Source organism: Orbicella franksi, chromosome 13, assembly GCF_964199315.1.
Source record: "Orbicella franksi chromosome 13, jaOrbFran1.1, whole genome shotgun sequence".
NCBI lineage: Eukaryota > Metazoa > Cnidaria > Anthozoa > Scleractinia > Merulinidae > Orbicella > Orbicella franksi.
In genome coordinates, this window is record NC_138157.1 from 21,369,319 (window position 1) to 21,389,350 (window position 20,032).

Sequence of the window (20,032 nt, forward strand, 5' to 3'; positions counted from 1 at the left end):
GACAGGTCGGCACGTGCACTAAACTGTCACACTCTCCCTCTTTCACTGATAAATTTATTGACTACTGACAGCAGTTGGATAATAAATCTCTTATTAGATGTTTTGGTGTGTAGTTTTGCTTTATATTATTACTCGTCGTTTGTGTTTTATAAATACTGCACAACTCATAAAAATATACAGCGATACTACACACCAAAACATCTAATAAGATATATGTCCAATTCAGTCTGTAATCATACTCAGGATTAACAAATCGAACTCCTGCTTCGCAATCATCTGATTTTGTTAATTATTATATGCTTACAGACTGAATTGGACTCCACTCCGTCCTTAATTACCATTATTAATAACTGGATTAATAATTAATCCAATTATGGTAATTAAGGACTGAGTAGAGTCCAATTCAGTCTTTAAGTATAGAGTGATTAACAAAATCAGACAACTGCAAAGCAGGAGTCCAATTTGTTAATCCTGAGTATGATTACAGGCTGAATTCGACAACACGATGTCCTGTTACCACATTAATCCTAACCATTATAATTTCCCACAAAAGTAAAAGTTTCATTTGAAAAAGGGCTTTTAATAGTCATTTTAAATATCATAATTAAACATAAGGAGAATAGCTTGCAAAATGGCTGTTAAGTTTATTTCAAAACAGTCACCAGAGACAACCTTCACAATTTGACAAAGTCAATCTCTTGAATTGGTTACTATTGGTGATTGTAATGAATGTTTAGGGCAACTGCCAGCCACAATGGTCATTAATAGGGTATCAAATTTTTGATCAGGTCATAAATAGGGTAGAGAAAACAGCAGAATTTGGTCAAATGAGGTAAGGGATTTGGGCAGCAGGCTGCACACCCCCACCCACTTTTTTTTTCTGGGAATACCCTCCCCCACCTCCCGGGCTTCGCTAATTCACTATGGAGATTGATTTACCATTATCAACTGCCGCGAAAAAACTTACTGGTAGTTGATAAATAGTTCTGAGTTTCACTTGCCTTCTGACACAGCCCAGCAGTTTCTTTGGGAAGTAACACTTCGTGATGCTTTCCTGATGGGTTAGGCTAGACATTATTATTCCAGTTAAAGTTTTGAATAATTTTTGGCATGTATTCTAATTTTGACTGTCAAGCTCTTCATTTGAAGAGTGGAAGTTTAGATCTGAGAATGAAATCACATTTTCATCATTGAATAGTCCATTGTTGATTTTTTTAAAATTCTAACATGACTTCAGTTTTCTAACCAAAAACTGTCGTAAACTTTTTAAGACTCCTTTGTCTGGTAATTCCCACTGGTACTGACCGAGAGCCTGGAACAGACTTGGTAATTCCCTTGAGAGACTTGACAGAAAGGAAACATAACAAAATTCCGAAGTTTGGCAGAAATCTTTGTTGTAATATTAGAACTGTTACATATACTTTGCACGCGTAGCGAGCCTATAAAAGTTTTCAGAAGGACTAGTATCTAGTTAGGAGGACGCTGGGAGTTGTTGGGGAGGGGTGGTTACTGCGAAGGACTCGAACTTGTGGCAGGGATTTCTGTGAAGAAAGCGAAGAATCAGATAGTTCGTAAGTTTTTAGTGACCGAAAAGATGGCCGAGAACGTGATCGAAGAAGCTCACCGTAGAGCAAATGAAGCAGAAGTGCAATCCGAGCAAACAGCTGAAGGAGGCGAAGTAGGAACAGCAACGGCTGCAGATGGAAAAAGGGACGCTGTTGCAGATGAGGAGAAAGAACAAGGCCAGCCGCCGAAGAAGAAGTCGAAGAAAAACCCCGCAAAGAAGGCTGCAAACGCAGAGTCCGCGAGTGCTGGCCAAGATAAATATCCTTTTGCGCGATCAAGAGGTATAAGGATCTTCAGTGATCGGGAAATCGAGTCCCAGGACGCAGAGATGACAAAAGAATACTGGCGTTTTTGGAACGACACCGCCGAAGAGCTGTGTAGCGATCGAGCTTACAACGATTGGGGAAAACGGGATCTAAAGCTTTACATTGATGCTGCCTGGATTATACATAAGACTTACTTGCAAGAACTGCGTGAAAGAGAGTTGGCAGGCTTGTTGAAAGAGCTGCAAGAGAAATACGGTTATGCTGAGTTGCCAGCGAAACTGAAAAGCCAAGATCAAGCAGTCTCGACCGCCCTGTCAAAGGTACATGTAAATACAAAAATTAACCTTAAGTTTATATCTTTTACACATTTAAATAAGGCTGGAAATTTCATTTAGTCCTTGGGTACTTATTGACCGTTGTTGCTGTAAGACTTTGGTGCGACAGAGGTTATCGTGAATGTTTATACAAACTTACCACATCCCCCTGGGAAAATGTTTTACACGCTAGTTCTTGACCTTGGGGTTACCAGGGATTTTTGTTATTTCCTTGTGCTACAGTGTAATATGGCAAATTGTCCTCTACAAAATAAGTTACGAAACCAACAGCTTAATTACTAACGCAGGCAAATGAAGGACTATTATGCACGCATTTGGAAAAGCATAAGTATGTATAATTATTTGCCCAAAATATTTCTGGTTATGTTTATGGTACATGTATCAGTCAAGAGGTTTTATTTAAGCTTAAAAAGATAAAATGATATTATATTTGTATGCCTTGGGTACTGTCATTTCATCAATGCCTGCACACTGAACCATTAGGTATATTAACATCCTAGAGGGGAATTTTAGCAAACCATAAAATTCTGATCATAAGCCTCCTGAAAACTTGTTTCACAACATGGCCAGTGGCAAAAATTCTGTTTTCTTTATTGTTTATTATGAGACCTTGTAATAGAATGGGTGTATTTCCCAGCCCAGGCTGAATTTTAAACCTTTTCATCTTGCAGTTTCTGAAGAACTTTTACAGCATTGTCAGATTTTGAACACAAGCCATGTTGCAATTGACAACATTCGGTGATCTGTTCCAGTGGGTCCCCGGCACATCTGCGATGGATCGCCAACATACTCAAATTTGTGCAAAATGAAAATCAAATTGGCGCTTGTAATTTTCACCATTTCACCTGTAAATATGGATCGAATCGTCCTACTGTAGTACGTTGCATCCGCAGATGATGTTCACATAAAATTTTTCATCGCCGACAACTGCCGACAACCACTGGCTCGCTTGCGAAGTTGAACTTGGCTCAACTTCGTGGTCAAGCTGACGGTGAATGCCTGGGATAGATTATGATTCTGCAATAAATGTTTACATATGCCGTAACGATGTCCCAGGCAGTGCCGGCAGCTATGTCCCAGGTATGCTGGCGGCATGTAAGAACCAGGCAAGATGATTTCCAGTCCATATTGCACACTCCCAAGGGATTGAACATGTTTTTGTTTTGATTCATGTAACCTTTTGCAACTTCTTACATGACATAAATTCAAAAACATGTTATTCACCATTCACTACTATGGACAGGGGCGGGTCCAGGATTTTTCTCAGGAGGGGGTTTCACCACTAAGGAATGGTGTAACTGACTGGTGAGGTAAACAAATATGAAGAAGACGGCTTCATCTCAGGGGGGGGATTGCACCCCCTCCCCCAAGATCTGCCCCTGAGGGATATGACACTTTATGCTCCATTCTTTCTGATATCACTGAATAAAACAACTTTGTAGCTGTACAAAAGAAAGCAACTGTTAAATGAAAGAATTCAAAATGCCACAAAGATCGTTAGACTTATAACTCTTGGGCTCTTGATTTCAAAGGTATTGAGTGATTTTTGCAGTATGTATGAAATGTATTTACAACAACTGTGTACACAGTCAGAACTCTTCTTGGACCACTCATTCCCAAACAAACAGGTCTAGTTAGGTCACCATTGCAAAACTCAGTTTGAGGTGACAGTTGTAATTTGTAATTTTTTAGCTCTTGCAAGTGACTACATGTATTCCTAGACTGGCCTTTCCTTAGTTTTGTTTGTTATTAGTGACCACTCAATGATTATCATTCTTATTGGTCAATACTTAATATATAATATATGCAATTTGTCTTGATCACCCTGTCACTATATGGTATATACATAATGATATTCATTAGCCCAAAACATATGACACACACAGAGTAGTGACAAAAATGGACACAGTATTATCTGTCAGACCATTAGTTTACAGGATTATTGTTCCACTGCAACATTTCTGTGTCGCTCAGTTGATATTGTTTTATTCACTCAGGGTTTGGCCCTTTTTGTGTACTTTTCTCTCAGCAATTTACTGGTCAAGACAGTTTGATAAATTTTTATACAGTCAAACCTCTATTTTGCGGCCACCACCCCCTTATTAACTTGCCAGTTATCAAAGTCCCAAAATTATTGTCAATAACATGCTTCAAATAAAACCCCTGTTAAACGGCCACCTTTTTTAAGTCGCAGCGGCCACCTTTTGGTAGTCCTGAGGAGGGTTTTCTATTGTCCTGAGCTCCTAATAAGCGACCGCCTTAAATTTATTACATGCAGTTTTGGTTTGTTTTCAAAAAGGCTATGTCAGGTAAGACTGAAATAGAAAATGACCACTGGTAGAAACATTCAAACACAACACGCCCGTGAAGCAATATTAAACCTGATGGTAAAAAATTATTCAAAGCACACAAAACCCTATCATGCAGCCAGTTCCTATTTCCCAGAGGATGGCTGCTTAATAGGGGTTTGACTGTGCACTTAAATATGCTGTATAGATGCAGACATTTATGTGGAGTTACTTTATGTAATAAAATCATTCAATCTTTTTGTTTACTCTTGGATTTTAGCTTCAAGACTCCACAGCCAACTTGAATGAGCTCAATCTCGAGTTGTCCCGTACCAGAGGCAAAGCAATGAATCTTAAACAGCGGGCAGTGGGTGATTCTTTTCCTGCAAAACAAAAGGATGAAGAGACAAGAGTAATGAACAAACAAATCAGCGAGCTGGAGAAAACTCTATACGAAGGCATGTCTGAAGTGAAGAGGGATCAAGATTCTATGAAGAAAGCCCTTAACAGACAGAAGACTTTGGTATACAAAGCACGTCAGGAGCGACCTTTAGTTGGGCACAGTTAAGAATACAATGGTTTATTTGGAAAAAAAAGAAGTCAAATGTTATCTGTTGGAAATCAGTAAATATGGTGGTCAATTTTAGCATTTTGCATTTAACATGTTAACAAAAAACTTCTTAGCCTGTTAATTTATCTCTTGAGGAAACACGGGGATGAGAAACTCAAACAGAAAAGACTTGTATCAAATTGTTATTGTATCTATTATTACAGATACTCCTGTAGCATATGCTGACTATATTTAACATTACTTTATAGATTTGGAACTGGGATACTTTATGAGTAAAACTTTGATCCACTCTTGTTATTACACAAAGTACCTTCCGTTTGGAACCTTTGAGGTGAAATTAAGGTGAAAATGAAATATCAAACAAAACAGTTGTTGCCTAATTTTTCCTTCAGCCTATATTGCCATATTGTGGAGGCACAGTGGCCTCATAGGTAGTGCGCTCGTCCCGGATCGAACGTTTCGGGTTCGAGCCCTGGCCATGGACACTGTGTTGTGTTCTTGGGTAAGACACTTAACTCTCACAGTACCTCTCTCCACCCAGGAGTATAAAAGGGTACCGACAAATTGTTGGGGAAACCTAACAAATTGCGGGGGAGTGACCTGCGATGGACTAGGATCTCGTCCAGGGGGAGTAGAAATACTCCTAGCCGCTTCATGCTACAGAAACCGGGATAAGTTCCGGCAGCTATAAGCCAGTCGGCTCCAACGCTTCACTTTTTATATTGCCATATTGGTGTCTCCAAACAATAGGTTTGCACAGAAAAGAATTCGTTTCCCAAAAGAAGGAAATTTTTTCATTTGGAAACACCAATGCCGTGCCAATCAATGCGGGCTCTTCAATTCTTAATGAAAATAAGAGTTATGAGGGCTCGAGCTGGATCCAAGTTTGTACCTAAATCAACCTTTTAGGTAGATTTCCGAAATCACTTACGCACGAGCCGCCCGCCTGATGGAGGGACCGATTGAAATGTATGGGAAACGTATTATTCTGCCGCTCCTTCGTTCCCAAGCATTTGCCTTAATAATTTTGCTACCTGTTTTTCCCACAAACAAGAGAGGCTCGGGAACATGCTACGAAGCTCTACGAATTGCTGACTTAAAAAAATTACCTTCAAACGGAGCAGAGTTGTGAAAGCACTTGCCTGCCATCCATACGGCCCAAGTTCCAGAGAGCAGTTCTCTGTTGTCTGAGAGACCCTGCTATGGGTGTAACCAATATGGAAAAAGGTGATACGAAAATAGTTTGTTAGGGGAAAAACGTTCGACCCCAATTACGAGATGGGATTCGAAAAATAAATAAATTAAAAAAACGAGGCACTCGTAATTTAAACTGAAGCATCTTGAACTATAGCTCGAAAACGACACCCACTGACTAACTCACTTATCTTCATCGTGCCGTGCAGTATAAGCTTTAATAAACACTGAGATATTTCTTTTTTTGTATTCTTTATTATGGGTAACATGACTCACGTACAATACTGTGTTCAACATAGCAACTCAGTACAATTTACTTCTTCACTTTGTGAACACAATCAAAACCTTTTTTACATAAAAGGAACACTAAACTGGTTGATTGATTTGAAGACACTATCTTAAGACATATTTACAAAAACATTTAGTCTGAAAGAGGAATGATTGTGTAATTAATCGAACTTTCCCATAATTTATTCAACCAGTAACACACTCATTCTTCTTTGATTAAAGTCAGTAACAAGTTCTTAATGCTGGTATCATAAACCATAGATTCCTCTCGTGTTAGTGTCACTCGTTAAAAAAATACTTAGATTATAGCTTGTTTACATAATACGAAAATTTCAACCAGTTTGCGTATTATACAGCCTTAACCATGAGGGCATTACACTTAGGAAAATTCCTTTCAAGCTAGTAAGTCAATTATAAGAAGAACTTGTTCTCCAAGTCCAAGGTCACAATAACCATCAGCCTGAGAATCGGAATCCAAGTCATCAGAAAAATAAGAAACTTCGGGCTCAAGCTGCTGTTGTTCCATCGTCGGCTGATTTGTTGATTTTGAGTGATCAGTCTCAGCAACTGCTGACATCTGCTGTTTAATAATACCAAAGCACTGGTTCGTGTCAAGCGGTTCACATTCCATTTCTTGTGGAAGGTCGTTATAGATTGATGCGCCACGTTGCATACAACATTGCTCAGTCTCTGGTGCCATACACGCTGTAACTGGTTTCATAACAGATTGCGTCAATCCTTGATCAGCAATCGGTGTCTTCATTAACATATGTTTCTCCTGTAACATTCCCATTGTAGACGATGATGGCCTCTTGGCATCTCTCTCCTCGACTGGAATCGCTTCGGGTGTACATGCATTAGCTAGCTTGTGGGTGGTTTCCATTGTTTCAAGCTGATGAGCATTAGAGGGTGTGGTCAGTAATGGCTCTTGATCTGTCTCCATCATCTCTTCAGTTGGCGGTGCAAGGAATGGCTGACTGACAAAATTTGCCCACACTCCAAATGAGCTGTCGTCTACTGAAGCAGACTCATGGTTTGTCTCCATTGCCTCAGTTTGGACATCGCCAGACAAAATCTCATTTTGGCATTGCTCTTGATCTAATTCCATCGGCCCCATCAGTTCAATGAAACTTGCATTTGCGATCTCTGATTGCTGCTTTGCTTCCGCTGGTTCACCAGATGAAATTGTCACCGCACATTGCTCTCCGTCTGTTTCCATTACCTCTGGATGGCCAGTGGACAGACGTTCCACACTCAGCGCACTCTTGACTACCTCTATCACCTGAGGCTCCTTTGCTATAGCTTCCTCTGGCTGTCTCACGTCTCGGTGTGCTTGCCTTCCCGCAAACTCAGTTGGTGCGGCCTTTGAATTGACATATATGCTTCTTTCGGTGTTCCGTTTTCCTGTAATGTTACTAGCCACCTCTATAGCTACGTTCAAAGAAACATCTCTCGCCACCTGCGACATATTCTGCGTCCTGTCAATAGAAGCATGGTCGTCCCAGCAACTGATTTGCTCAAACTCTTCCTCGTTCTTTGCCTGCTTTACTGCAGGGGTTGTTGGCTCCACCAAAACCTGTCCCTTAGGTGACGATTTTCCATCAGTCTCACGAGAAGCGATGCCTTGTGAATCTCCAGTTACATTAGTAGAACGCACTTGACTTGAATGTGTGACTCCTGACGATGAATGTTCTTGATCCTTTACTTTACCAGGAGCCCGGATTTCATGGTGTACATAGCGTGATGGAGATGGAATGTCTTTCCCTTTTGTCTTTTCTTCAAGTGCTGGAGTTGGTGCGAAAACATCCGTATGTGCGGATGAGATTAAACGTGATTTTACTTTCGGTTTAGCTTTCTTCTCCGTCCCAGGAACCCTGGTAGCAAAATCATTTTTGGAGAGCGTAGTTGAATGTGGTCCGTTTGTTTTCCATCTAGTTGTTAATTCACTCTTTGCCTGCGCTTGTTGGACAACAGTTGGTAGAGCGGATGATTGTTCTTTTTCAAGGCCGGAAGAACTCGGCAAAGGACTGCATGGCAAGTCTTTCGAGCCTGATGAGGAAAATCGTATGTGGGGACTCTCTATGAACGGGGCAGCTTCTTCTCCTTTTAGGTACGCTATGAATGCGGGCTCCGTGTAGGGTAGCACCTCCATGCTATCTTGGTGAATATCATTGAACTGCTCCAGTTCTCGTTGAACGTATGCATAAACTATCTTCGGCATGAATAACAGCGCATCCACCATAGCGTTAACAATACGACAAAAATGGAAGTAAAAGCCGCTTCTTCTCTTCGACTCTTTTGAAGCTGAAGCGTGTTTGCAACAGCACATGTTACGGTCACCAGCAAGAGTTGTTTGGACATTAATGTTAGCTGGTACTTGTCCAGGAACATCAAAAGTTGAGGTCGGGCTAGGACTGTCTGGTGTACGGACAGTGTCAATGGGGCCTTTCAAAACAAGTTCTTCAACTGGCGGCGGCTGTATTTTAATCTTGCGCTGGTTTCTTTTCTTGCCAGTTGATTTGTTTTTCTTGATTTTGTACGTGCGCTTGTTGGTTTGTTGAGCTGTTTTCTGGACGCGACGATCTTCAGCAGTTTTCGTTGTTTTTTGCCGATAGCCCTTACCAGGTACTTGGTCCTCGTCTTTTATGTACGCTGTAAACGCGGGATCCGTCTGCTGCTGGAGCGTCTTGTTATCTCCGTGAATCTCATTAAACTTCTTCAACTTACTTTGAACGAAATCGTAAACTTTCTGTTTCAAATATACCACCGCATTTTTCAAAACAGTGATCATGAGAAAAGGAATAAAGAGACAAATGATAACAAACACATTGCGAAGGACAGACCTCTCGCTTCTCGTCTTTGAATCCATCTGTCTCGAAATCTCTTTCTCGTTTGTGATGATTTCCATTTCGTTTGTTTCGTCATTTGCCTTGCGCGCGCGTGCAGTAACGCGCGCGTCGAAGCCCGCGCTTATTCGCACTGATGTTTTTTTTTTTTTTTTTTTTTTTTTTTTTTTTCTGTGGCAAGCTGGTCCATGATTAGATGACAAGGAAAGTTCTTATTGGCTCGCTGAGCGGTATGAATGGTCGGAATTGGCGGGCTGCTATTATGGATACTCTCGACTTGCTTTCTAAAAACATTGCAGAAAAGAAAACAGATTTGTTGAGGAGTAAAGTTCGTTTGTCCATTATATTTGGCGGACAATTTGAGTTTTACAACTACTTTCAAAGCGAGTTGAAAAACGTAAACCCCAACTTATACCTCTATTTAGCTCAAGGGGTGGGGGTGAGGGGGGCGGGGCAAAGTACTCGCGCTGATTTTGATCTTTTCTTTCAAAAACCAGCAATAGGTCGCAAAACAGTCAAAAAGTGCCGCCAGGCTGAGGGACGGAAATAAAAGCCCACGCTAAATTCTGGAACCCAACTGTCAGTAAGAGAGGTACAAAAAGACTACGAAACATCTGAAAGAGGGTCACCACAGAAAGTACCATCAAGTCCATAAGGTACAACTGGCCACAGCTTTAACATTTATTCGCACATTTATCCAGTCCCCACTCCCCCCACTATCCACAGACATGACCGTAGTTCGCTTTTATCGCATCGCTCCCTGGGTTCGAGGAAATGCATGAGTACCCTACGTCACGTGACAACTTTCTATCAAATTTTGCTCGATCATGGCGGCTGCAACTTTCCGCTTCGGCATGGTGTTTTACGGGGTCGTTTTGATGATGCTGGTTTTGTGCAACAGTGGTAAGTGTGTATGTGATATTTTTTGTTAGTATTTTGTATTTATGAGCTGCGCTGCGCGGGATAAAACTTCTGATCAATCTGCAAAAAGTATTAAACGAACACCTCGATTCGATTAGCAATTCTGATGTGTCGAGTGGTGTCAGCGCCGGTGAAAAGAACCCCAATCGTGATCACGCAGCCGGATTTCTTCTGTAGATTTTCTACTTTTATTGCTTGATAATTCGTGGTAGCGCTTTCGTCTGTCAGGTGTTGTTGCTGAGCTCTTTTGTTATCGACTGTATTCAGAATTCAAAACATCCAACCTGGTCAATAATTTGCAATTTAAGCACAATGACCGTAAATTATGTGGTCAGATCCACTAATACAGAATTCTTCCTGAAATTTCGGAAGATTTGGATCATTTCGAGGGAGAAACCAGAATTAATGCTTTATAGAGTTCAAAATTTCAAATAATTATTTATCTGTTGTATAATCTAATGACTTACCGAAACACAAATTCGAGCAAGAATATTTCGGTTTATCGTGAACTCATCAAGGAGACAGTTTTTATTGCTAAACATTGACGTCACATTCGATCACGTGCACCAAAACACTCTTGAGCATGGCCTGTTTAGTGAGTAGCAATTGAGGTTGCGAGTGGGTGAAATCTTTAGCTTATGGTCAAATTTCCAACATGATTTTATGTGTCAGTACTCAAATTACCAGTGAAGCATGCTTATATTGCTCTAAGTAATGCTGAAAGCCTCAAAATCCTGAAATCCTGTAGTCCTGTCCCCAGTACTCACTTGTCGTCTGGTCAGCATCAAGAATTGCCAAAGTCTAATATTTTGAAAGTCTAATACCTGTATGAAGATCGATTATCTTCCTGCCCATTCAGACACAGATGATACTGTCACTACTATGTGATGTGACTCCAGCATATGATCTGGGTTTTAAGTCCAATTTTCAACAAAGTGTGGAAGAAACATAATTTTTAGCACATATAAAGAGTTTTCTCTAGTTCTCATGATCACTGGACAAAACCTGGTTCAGTGTTACAGCGGGGTAATATTAAGGGTAACTGATTAATTTCTTTTCATATTTGCAAGCTAATCATAACTATTTAAGTAACAAAATTCTTAAATCTGATTGGTTCTTAGCATCTAAGGTGCCCAATAATTAAGCGTCCAGATTATAACAAGTTGTCCAATAACAAAATCCATGTGCTGTGTGTGCATTGTTTGGTTCCTTCTCAACATCGTGTAGTTCCAGGAAATATCCATACCCCCACCCATGGTTGAAATTTCACATAAACCCCTCCCTCCTCCCCGGAATTTCCATTTTTTGAATCCAAAACTAACCCCCTCCCCCACCCGTCTGCCCCCATACCCTCTGGAAAAAATAGTTTTGGTAAGAAAGTGTGTTAATTAAAAAGTTAAAAGTTAAAGTAAACACTCCAAACACTTAACCGTCTGCATTATGCTTCACTGCTGTTTATTTTCAATCATAACATCTGAAGATACCCACAAAGAAAACATACAGCAATTTATTTAAACATGCTTTAAAAGAAAATAGATAAAATAATCAATTGTCAAATTACTTTCCCACAAGACTAAGACTGATGAGCGTAGTTCGTATGAGTTTGTATAAAAAATAGTTTGCAGAAAACTCTGGAGAAAGCAATGCCTGTTGAAAATTTAACATTCTAGTGAAAAATGAGTGTGGATGAAATTGACACCATACTTTTATTGTAAACACGATCGCTAACACACTCGTGACAAAACCCACGTTTACAGCAAAATTACATGCTAATGGCAGAGATAAACAAGAATAAGAAATTCTCAAGTTTGTGAAATCGTAACATCATTTCTTCCTTTATAAAGACACTAATTTTCACAAAAGAAATTTACTGCCATTCAACAGCTTTGAAGACTGATGCAAAAACAAACTAGGCTAGTCACCAGTGCTTTTAGGTCCACAAGATGACTCCATGCAAGACTGGTAACAAGTAATGGCAGCCACTTCCACGTTCTCCACATTTGTTAGTTTTCAAAGTGCTCTTTGAAGAAAGAAAACTTATTTCAAATATGCAATTGAAATACAAGTATTCAAGCTACTATTCTTTTATGTCAAAGATCTACTTAGCAGGTTAGAAAGGATTTTTGAACAGCTATAGCGATCCTTGAATCCGTGTTGAATCGAAGGGCATCTAGAAACTTAATCGACTGTCCAACCCCCCTCCCCTCGAGAATTTCCTGGGTCTATAACCCCCACCCCCACCCCTCCAGAATTTCCCATTCCCTATGTGGTGGGGGTATGGATATTTTCTGAAACCACACATTTTGAAAAACCTCTTTAGTCACAGAAATACCTTTTACTTAGTGAATTTTTCACCAGAATGTTACATTTTCAACAGGCACTGCTTTCTCCAGAGTTTTCCTCAAACTAGTTTTTATACAAGTTTATGATTAATTGGTAGCCAGACTTACAGTCTAATTGTGTCTGTAATAACAGTCATTTACAGGAACATTGCCAGAAAAAAATTATGACTGATCAGTGTTTGCACCAGAGCGCGCCATTGCGGGAATTCCGCGTTACAGTCAGGGATGGCCCCTAGAAAAACTAAAAAGGGGCCAATTTGGCCCTTTCCTCAAGACTGCAGGCTTAACACAGTCATAATATTTTAAAAGCCATCCCAGAGCTCGAAATCGTGATTGATACGGTCGCCAATGCAACAAGCATTTCATCCTTGGCGACCAAAAATTCTGGTTTAGTCGCCATAGTATGACATAATGGTGACTACATTTCTCTGTGCTGACGACCAGAAACGGTTATTTTGTCACACATTATGTCCTTCTAGAAAAATCATATTGAAAGATCTTTGCTTCTAAAACATTCAACATAAGAAAAGAAGTCAATGACCGTGTTTGAAATCGCCCTATAATGCATTGCAAACCCTTGATCATTGACTACGTCATGTAGGCCTAAGGATTGTTCTCTTGTAATGCACGGATCCTTCATACTAGTATCTGATTCAAAAGAAACTTTATTGAGTAGAAACCCTTCAAAAAGCACTTACTATTAAATTTTATCATAGATCCTAATAAACTGCTTTATTTCCTTGGTACCCTGATGCATTTTTTCTTTCTGTAGCTTTCAATTTAGTGGCCCCTTTCCTAAAAAATTGGCCCCTAAAAAAGATCTTCAGGGGCCACTTTGGCCCTCAAGTAAAATTTTCTGGCTGAAAAACTACTGATGCAATGTCCATGGTTAAATTTTCATTTACTTTCTTTTGTTTTGTGTAATTTTGTTTAAATTTCTCTTATAGTAGCTTTTTTACTTCCCCCATTCAAAAAAGAAACTACAGAAACGAAAAATGACTGAGGCAAGTGCCTCAGTGTGCCTCATACTGGCTACGGTCCTCATCTATTACACAACTAAGTTAGTCCAGAGGGCCAATAAGTTAAAAATCAACGAATCAGACTGCTTCATTGTTGGTCCAATATTCTCTAAGTATTGGACCGGGCACTGTCCCAAATGATTCCACATGATCACTCTTGAAGATTCCTTGTGTTGTTTTATGGCTTACGTCTCTGAAAGAACTTACTGATAGTCCTTTTGTTTTTCTTCCAACCCTCTTCCCTTCTGGTTTGTTGAACATCAGGCGAGAGTTTTCACCTAATCAGCTGCAACCAGTATTGTGCACTTTTTTTCCAGTTCATTATCGTGGCATTTATTTTTTTTTCTCATTTTCAAGTTTATGATAAGTCTCTTACATATTAACCAGGCTTGCTCAGGACCATACAATGATAGTGGGAGCATATTGGCCGTCGGTCTTTTTGGTACAGACCTTGCTACGCTTGGTCCATACTGTCAAGACCTTATGAACACGTTCATCTCTTTCTTCACGTAATTCTCTACAGCCTCTTGCTGATTTAAATCAATGGTTTTAATGTCCAAGCACTTGTTGAAAGGCCATGCTGGTATGTGGTATCACTTTAAGTCTCTTGCAAAATTTCTGTGGGTCCAATTTCACAATTTCTGCTGTGATTGGGCTAGGTGAATAACCCTGTGTTTCAGCAGATGTTTGTGGGGGAGGAAGATTGCATGGTGCGCTCAAAGAGCAACTGTGTAGGAGGCTAGAAAACACAATGCACAGTTGATAACTTTTCCAGAGAAATATTAGTTTACTGTCAGATAACAGGGATAACATAATATGACAACACAGCAACTGTGATCTACACTGTTCATCAGCCGAAATTGGTTTAATCTATAGAACTTCTTTCTTACCATGGTATGATTTCAGAAGCTTCGATTGCTTTTGAAGAAAACTGATCGAAATGCCTTTTTTTCAAAATCTGAATAGTTAACCTATAATTCTTAAAAATTATTGTCCAAAAAACTCTCAGTGGCTTTTCTGTGCATACAGTTTAGTCTTTGAGATTCTAAAAGAATAGAGTGACTGGACCTACAGTGCTGTAACTGTGTAAAATTGTGTTTCTGTAACTTGATAGAAACACAGAACTAGAATGATAATGATGGGGCGGGCAAAGAGAATTTACATTGTGATGATCAAAGTAAACAAGTTGTTCCCTTTTCTTCATTGCAAGATTTTCTAAATGAAATAGAGAACACATCCTCCTTGTTTCTGTCAAGTTTTAGTAGACTTCTACTAGTATACTAATGCAAATGCTGTAATCTGATTGGCTGAGCCATTGAACACCATCAGCCATTAGTGTGCAGTGGCTGGAGGTCATCTACTAAATGGTGATCTTTTTTCTTTTTTCGTTTTTCCAAAGTATTGGAGGAAAATTTTGATCCAAATGCACGAGAATGCTAAACGAAGGACATTTACGGTTTCTTGACTTTAAAAAAAGTTGAAATTATTGAAAAAACTGATGCGCATGAGCACACAACTTCAATTTTAAATGAAAATTCAATCCCAGCAATCTTTTAAGGCACAAAGTTTAATAATACGTCGAGAAATAATTGGAAACTGTTGTTTGAAGTAAATTTTAGTAAGAATTCTACTAAAACAGTAAGATTATTCGCTCTCAATTTCTATGAGGTGATAGTTGATGAGGACGAGAATAATACGTCGAGAAATAATTGGAAACTGTTGTTTGAAGTAAATTCTAGTAAGAATTCTACTAAAACAGTAAGATTATTCGCTCTCGATTTCTATGAGGTGATAGTTGATAAGGACGAAGGCCTCATCAACTATCACCTCATAGAAATCTGGAGCTCATAATCTAATTGTCAAATAGAAACACTTGTGGAAGTTTGGCAGAAGTCAAAAAAGCTGTGGAAACACTTGCCTGTTGGCTCATGTTCTCACAGCATATCTTGTTCTCCCAAACTTCCACTCATGCCTCTATACCTCGAGAGAAACATGGAACCTTATAAACCATGAAATACTTTAAACATTTCTGGATTGGTTGTTGTGTTGTCAGTCCAATCAGAGTCAAGATGAAACCGCAGATCTGGAGTAAATCACTAACTGTGAGAACTGAATATTATTTGTGTAATACTTACTCAGTCTGAAAGCTTTTTCAAATCATCATAAATCATAAATAAACATTTTGTCCTTAATCTTAATTTACACAGCTACACTACAGTACTTAGGGCTTCATTTTTTCCTCTTATAAGTGTTTCTGAAGGCATAAGTGAAGAGTGACTTGAACTTAAGTCTTATTGTCACACTGTTTTGAAGGTCAAGGCCTGCAATGAAAGCCCCACACTTGAATTAGCATTTAATTTGTAGTGAGCTCATTATGTATAATATTCAACCCACCACCAGATACAGGGACAGGTACAAGTACTGCAAATCCTCCTACTAATAGTATTAAACCAGCAACACCAACCACCAAGAGCAAAACCACATCATCGACAACAGTACCACCAACTACTAAACACAAAGTCACAACAGTAACTGCAAAACCAAAGAGTACAGTGCTGCCGACTTCTAGTAATCATAGCACAGCAGTACCAACTTCAAATGGAACTAAAAGCACACCAACATCAAATGGAACTAAAAGCACACCAACATCAAATGGAACAAGCACAGCAATGCCAACTGCACATGGAAATCATAGCACAACAGTGAGCTCTACTAATACGATGAGTCCTTCACCAACACCAGAAGGTAAGTAGCAAAGACATGTTTTAAATGTTTGATACTTAGTTGATTTTATAGTATTACACTGCAAAACCTTCCTGCGGGTAATCCTGGGTGTACATGTAATTAGTGCACATGTATTGTTCAAACTGAGTATTACATTGATCTGCAACATGTACATTTAATGTGTGCACATGGCACAGTTTTCACCCAAGTGTCAAGAGCAATTTTGTCTTTGCTTTACGTTTGCATTACCATGCTTAGCATCTGGCTTAAAAAAAGCGGTGCACACCACTGACTTTTTGTCATTTAGTAATTTAATCGCAACCAATTTTGACTTGCACATGTTTTCCTGTCCTTCACATCACCTACATGCATAATATATATATATATATATATATATATATATATATATATATATATATATATATATATATATATATATATATATATATATATATATATATATATATATATATATATATATATATATATATATATATATATCACTCAGGTTAGCCTGAGTAGTGTTCCAGTTAGCCTGAATATGATTATCACTGAGGGATAGCCTGTTTGTAGTTACAGCTGTAGCTCTCAGTAATGGAAATGGGAAATCAATACCATATTGATACCATATCTGCAGAGTGCAGTCATCTGGTTTCACTTGCCAACTATCATGATTAGAGCAGCATTAATGATTATTTTTAGACAAGTTCATATGTTCTAGTTTTTTTATCTATTAATTACTGTTTTTATTTTCTTACTGTTTATTATTCCTTATGATACATGTGTGGTTTAGAAGACCTGCTAGTACATTTAAGACTGAGAGCTGTTCTAGTTCATATGAAAATGAGTACTTTAAGTACACTCTCACATGTGCATGCATAACTTACACTGTAACTTCACATAATTATGGGTTATTGAGCAAGCTTGTTCAGTCAAGATGGCTTGATACTGGCCAAGTTCTTTTTTTCCATGTTTATGGACCAAGACGAAGTTGAGGTCCATAAACATGCAAAAGAAAAAAAACAAAAGAACAAGGCCAATATCAGGCCAACATGACCGAGCAAACGTGGTCAATAAGGGATTTATTATATGGCTTTTGGGGAAATTTTCCTGGCAGGACACAGTGGGAAGTCCCAAGTGGGCAAGACAGCTCCATCTTGCCTGCTCAGGTAGCCAATCACAGTGCAGGATTTCATTCATATTACCCCACTCACGGAGCCAGCCATATAATAATGTGCCTTAAAGGAAACCTCTAGTGATAATGGACCACCTTGTTGATGCATTATTGACAATATGTAATATCTAGTCAAAGCTGAAATTTGTTGAAGTTCTTTTTTAAAAGCAATAGTTTGAGAAACATGACCTTGTTTGTGTTTCAGGGCATGGTACTGACCGTGGCAAGTGGGTGGCCACAGGTTTTGCTGTCGCCTTTTGCATTACAACCATTGTAATGACAGTGCTATATTGCCGGCAGCGCAAGATTTACCGCGAGCTGGAGGGTGACAGTTCACTGTCCCGGCTGATTTAGAGGAACTCGGGGGCTGGAAGTGAAGTTAATAATGTTTTGTAACAGTAGTCTAGTTACTTTACAAAAACCTGTTATTGTCACTTTTGATTACAAACAAAATGAATGGTTTGCAAATTGTTTTAAGCCATTTGGCCACCAACATGCCAGCTCTTGAGTGTGGGCTATGTATATGTATGCATAAAGTGTAACCATTCAAAAGGTATAAAGTGGCACTTTCAGATAATTCTTTCTTTTCACCCTCTTTTATCCTCTTCTCTTTTCTTTTTCTTTTTCTTTCTGTTTTTTTTTTTTTTTTCTTGTCTCTGTAGTTTTTTTCTTTCTTTTCCCTTTCTCATTGTAATTAATGAATGTTGATAAGCAAGCTGGACACAGATTTCAAAGTATGCTGTTATTGGTATTCCCAGCCAACACGAGGCCTGTCCAAGGCTAGCCTCTTGCCCTGACTTTAGTTGCTCTCTGTTGAGGACAGCTACCAAAACTAAGATCAAGCAGAGGTTAGAATAGAGAGCAGTTAAGATGCTTGATAGAAATTGCTAATGGACAAGGTCGAAAATGTGCCCTCATGTTCTTGATCTTGGCCAATTGAGTCCCCTATGAAGTATTTCATGTTTGAGTGGTTTAACTCTATTTTCTTTGTCTTAAAACAACTTTTCCTAACTTTCATGTGTAGAGGTAAGTCTGAGCACCTTTTTTTTTGTTTTGTTTTCTCACATTTTACATATCTTAGGTTCATAATCAGGCTCTCAAGGCATCATGGGGTAGACTTTTTAAGTCACCAACAAGTACATAACAGTAAATAAATGCATCATGTTTAAGAAGCACCATAGTGTCTAGATTGCTATCATTGTTTAGTCTATTCCATAACCAGCAAGAGCATTTCTTTTCAGGGCAGTTAATGAAAAGGGACTGTAATAAATACTTAAAGGAGCTCAGTCACGGTTTACGCATATTGAAAAGTTTAGCCTCAATTTTTCAAACTCGTCGTTTGTAATCCGTGTTAATCTTCTCCATTCTTAGCCATCCTTGTTCCTTTATGGTTTATCATTATCTCTTTGGTGTTTTTCTATCTTATTAAACAGTTATTTTCAGGTTTCCTACCATTTAAAGGCAATTTTGTATGTGGCCAAAATAACTCAAAATATCGTGACTGAGCTCCTTTAACAAGAAGCCTTTTCACGTATTCTGGCTGCCATTGAAGGAGTAAACATTGGGCGAAATGCAGTGTTCTCATGGGAAAAAAGCATCCAAGAGTGGACAATTTCTGTACCAAATAGTATGTGAAATATTTAAATGTTGGTATTGTGTTTTACATCTCCTCACATCTATGAAGTCCACTAGACAGTAAGTAGAACCTCTCGGAAATTTGAAAAGAGCAATTCAGAAAGGCGGCCAGTTCACTGATGTGAAAAGACTTGTGAACGAAGGATACTTCTCCATTTCAAAGCAAGTTTGTATGCAAAAATGAAAAACAACAACAACAACAATACAGCAAACATGTTTATTGACAAGTTATTTAGCTTCGTTACATTACCATTAAAACTTAAAAGTAGTGTGCTAGTATAGCTTTTGACTGTAATCAAATGTTCGCGATGTCAGCGGACTAATCAAGCAAAAAGCTTATTGCTTTAGAGCGGTTTTCATTTGAGTGTCGAAAAGTAATTGGTTTCGCATCAACTACGCTACACCATTGGCTTAAAAAACTCGCGCCACTTTTTCATCCAATCAGAAGTAAAACCATAACCAATCGTGACTCGACCGCACGCGTTTTCCGGCGCTTTGCGTCTGCTACATGTAATCTCTTCGAGCTTTGATTGGTTTGTTGGATTGTCTGTGTCCTTTGTGATTGGCTAGAGTGATTACTTTGGTTTTGGTTTTACGACACTCAAATGAAAATTGCTCTAAGTAAAGGGACGGTCATTTAGTTGCTTTGCTAATGAGGACTTTAGAAAATTGCATAACATAACACGTGGAGAATTGCTAATCTTTGTACTTAGTTTGGAGTTATAGAATTTTTACAAAATATGTTACTTAGTTTAGTTCTATATAAACAATAAGTCTGTAAGTAGTTCCTCAAAGAGAATAGTTCGAGAAGGTTTAAAACCCTCAAGGCTACTCATTAATAAAGTGTTTTCTTGGAAAGGCTC

At 38.9% G+C, this 20,032-nt stretch overlaps 2 protein-coding genes across 2 annotated transcripts; both read left to right on the plus strand.

Annotated features, from left to right (window-relative positions):
- The first annotated feature begins 1,249 nt into the window (after positions 1-1,249).
- LOC145465990 (uncharacterized) lies at positions 1,250-6,681 on the plus strand. Its single transcript, XM_081449778.1, has 2 exons — positions 1,250-2,152; positions 4,736-6,681. Exons 1-2 carry the CDS (start codon positions 1,595-1,597, stop codon positions 5,021-5,023), a joined length of 846 nt encoding a protein of 281 aa, XP_081305904.1. The 5' UTR covers positions 1,250-1,594; the 3' UTR covers positions 5,024-6,681.
- Positions 6,682-9,408: 2,727 nt separating this feature from the next.
- LOC145464974 (uncharacterized) lies at positions 9,409-20,027 on the plus strand. The gene is made up of 3 exons (XM_081448786.1): positions 9,409-10,257; positions 16,037-16,381; positions 17,740-20,027. The coding sequence occupies exons 1-3, from the start codon at positions 10,182-10,184 to the stop codon at positions 17,886-17,888; spliced, it is 570 nt and encodes a 189-aa protein (XP_081304912.1). The 5' UTR covers positions 9,409-10,181; the 3' UTR covers positions 17,889-20,027.
- Positions 20,028-20,032: the final 5 nt, after the last annotated feature.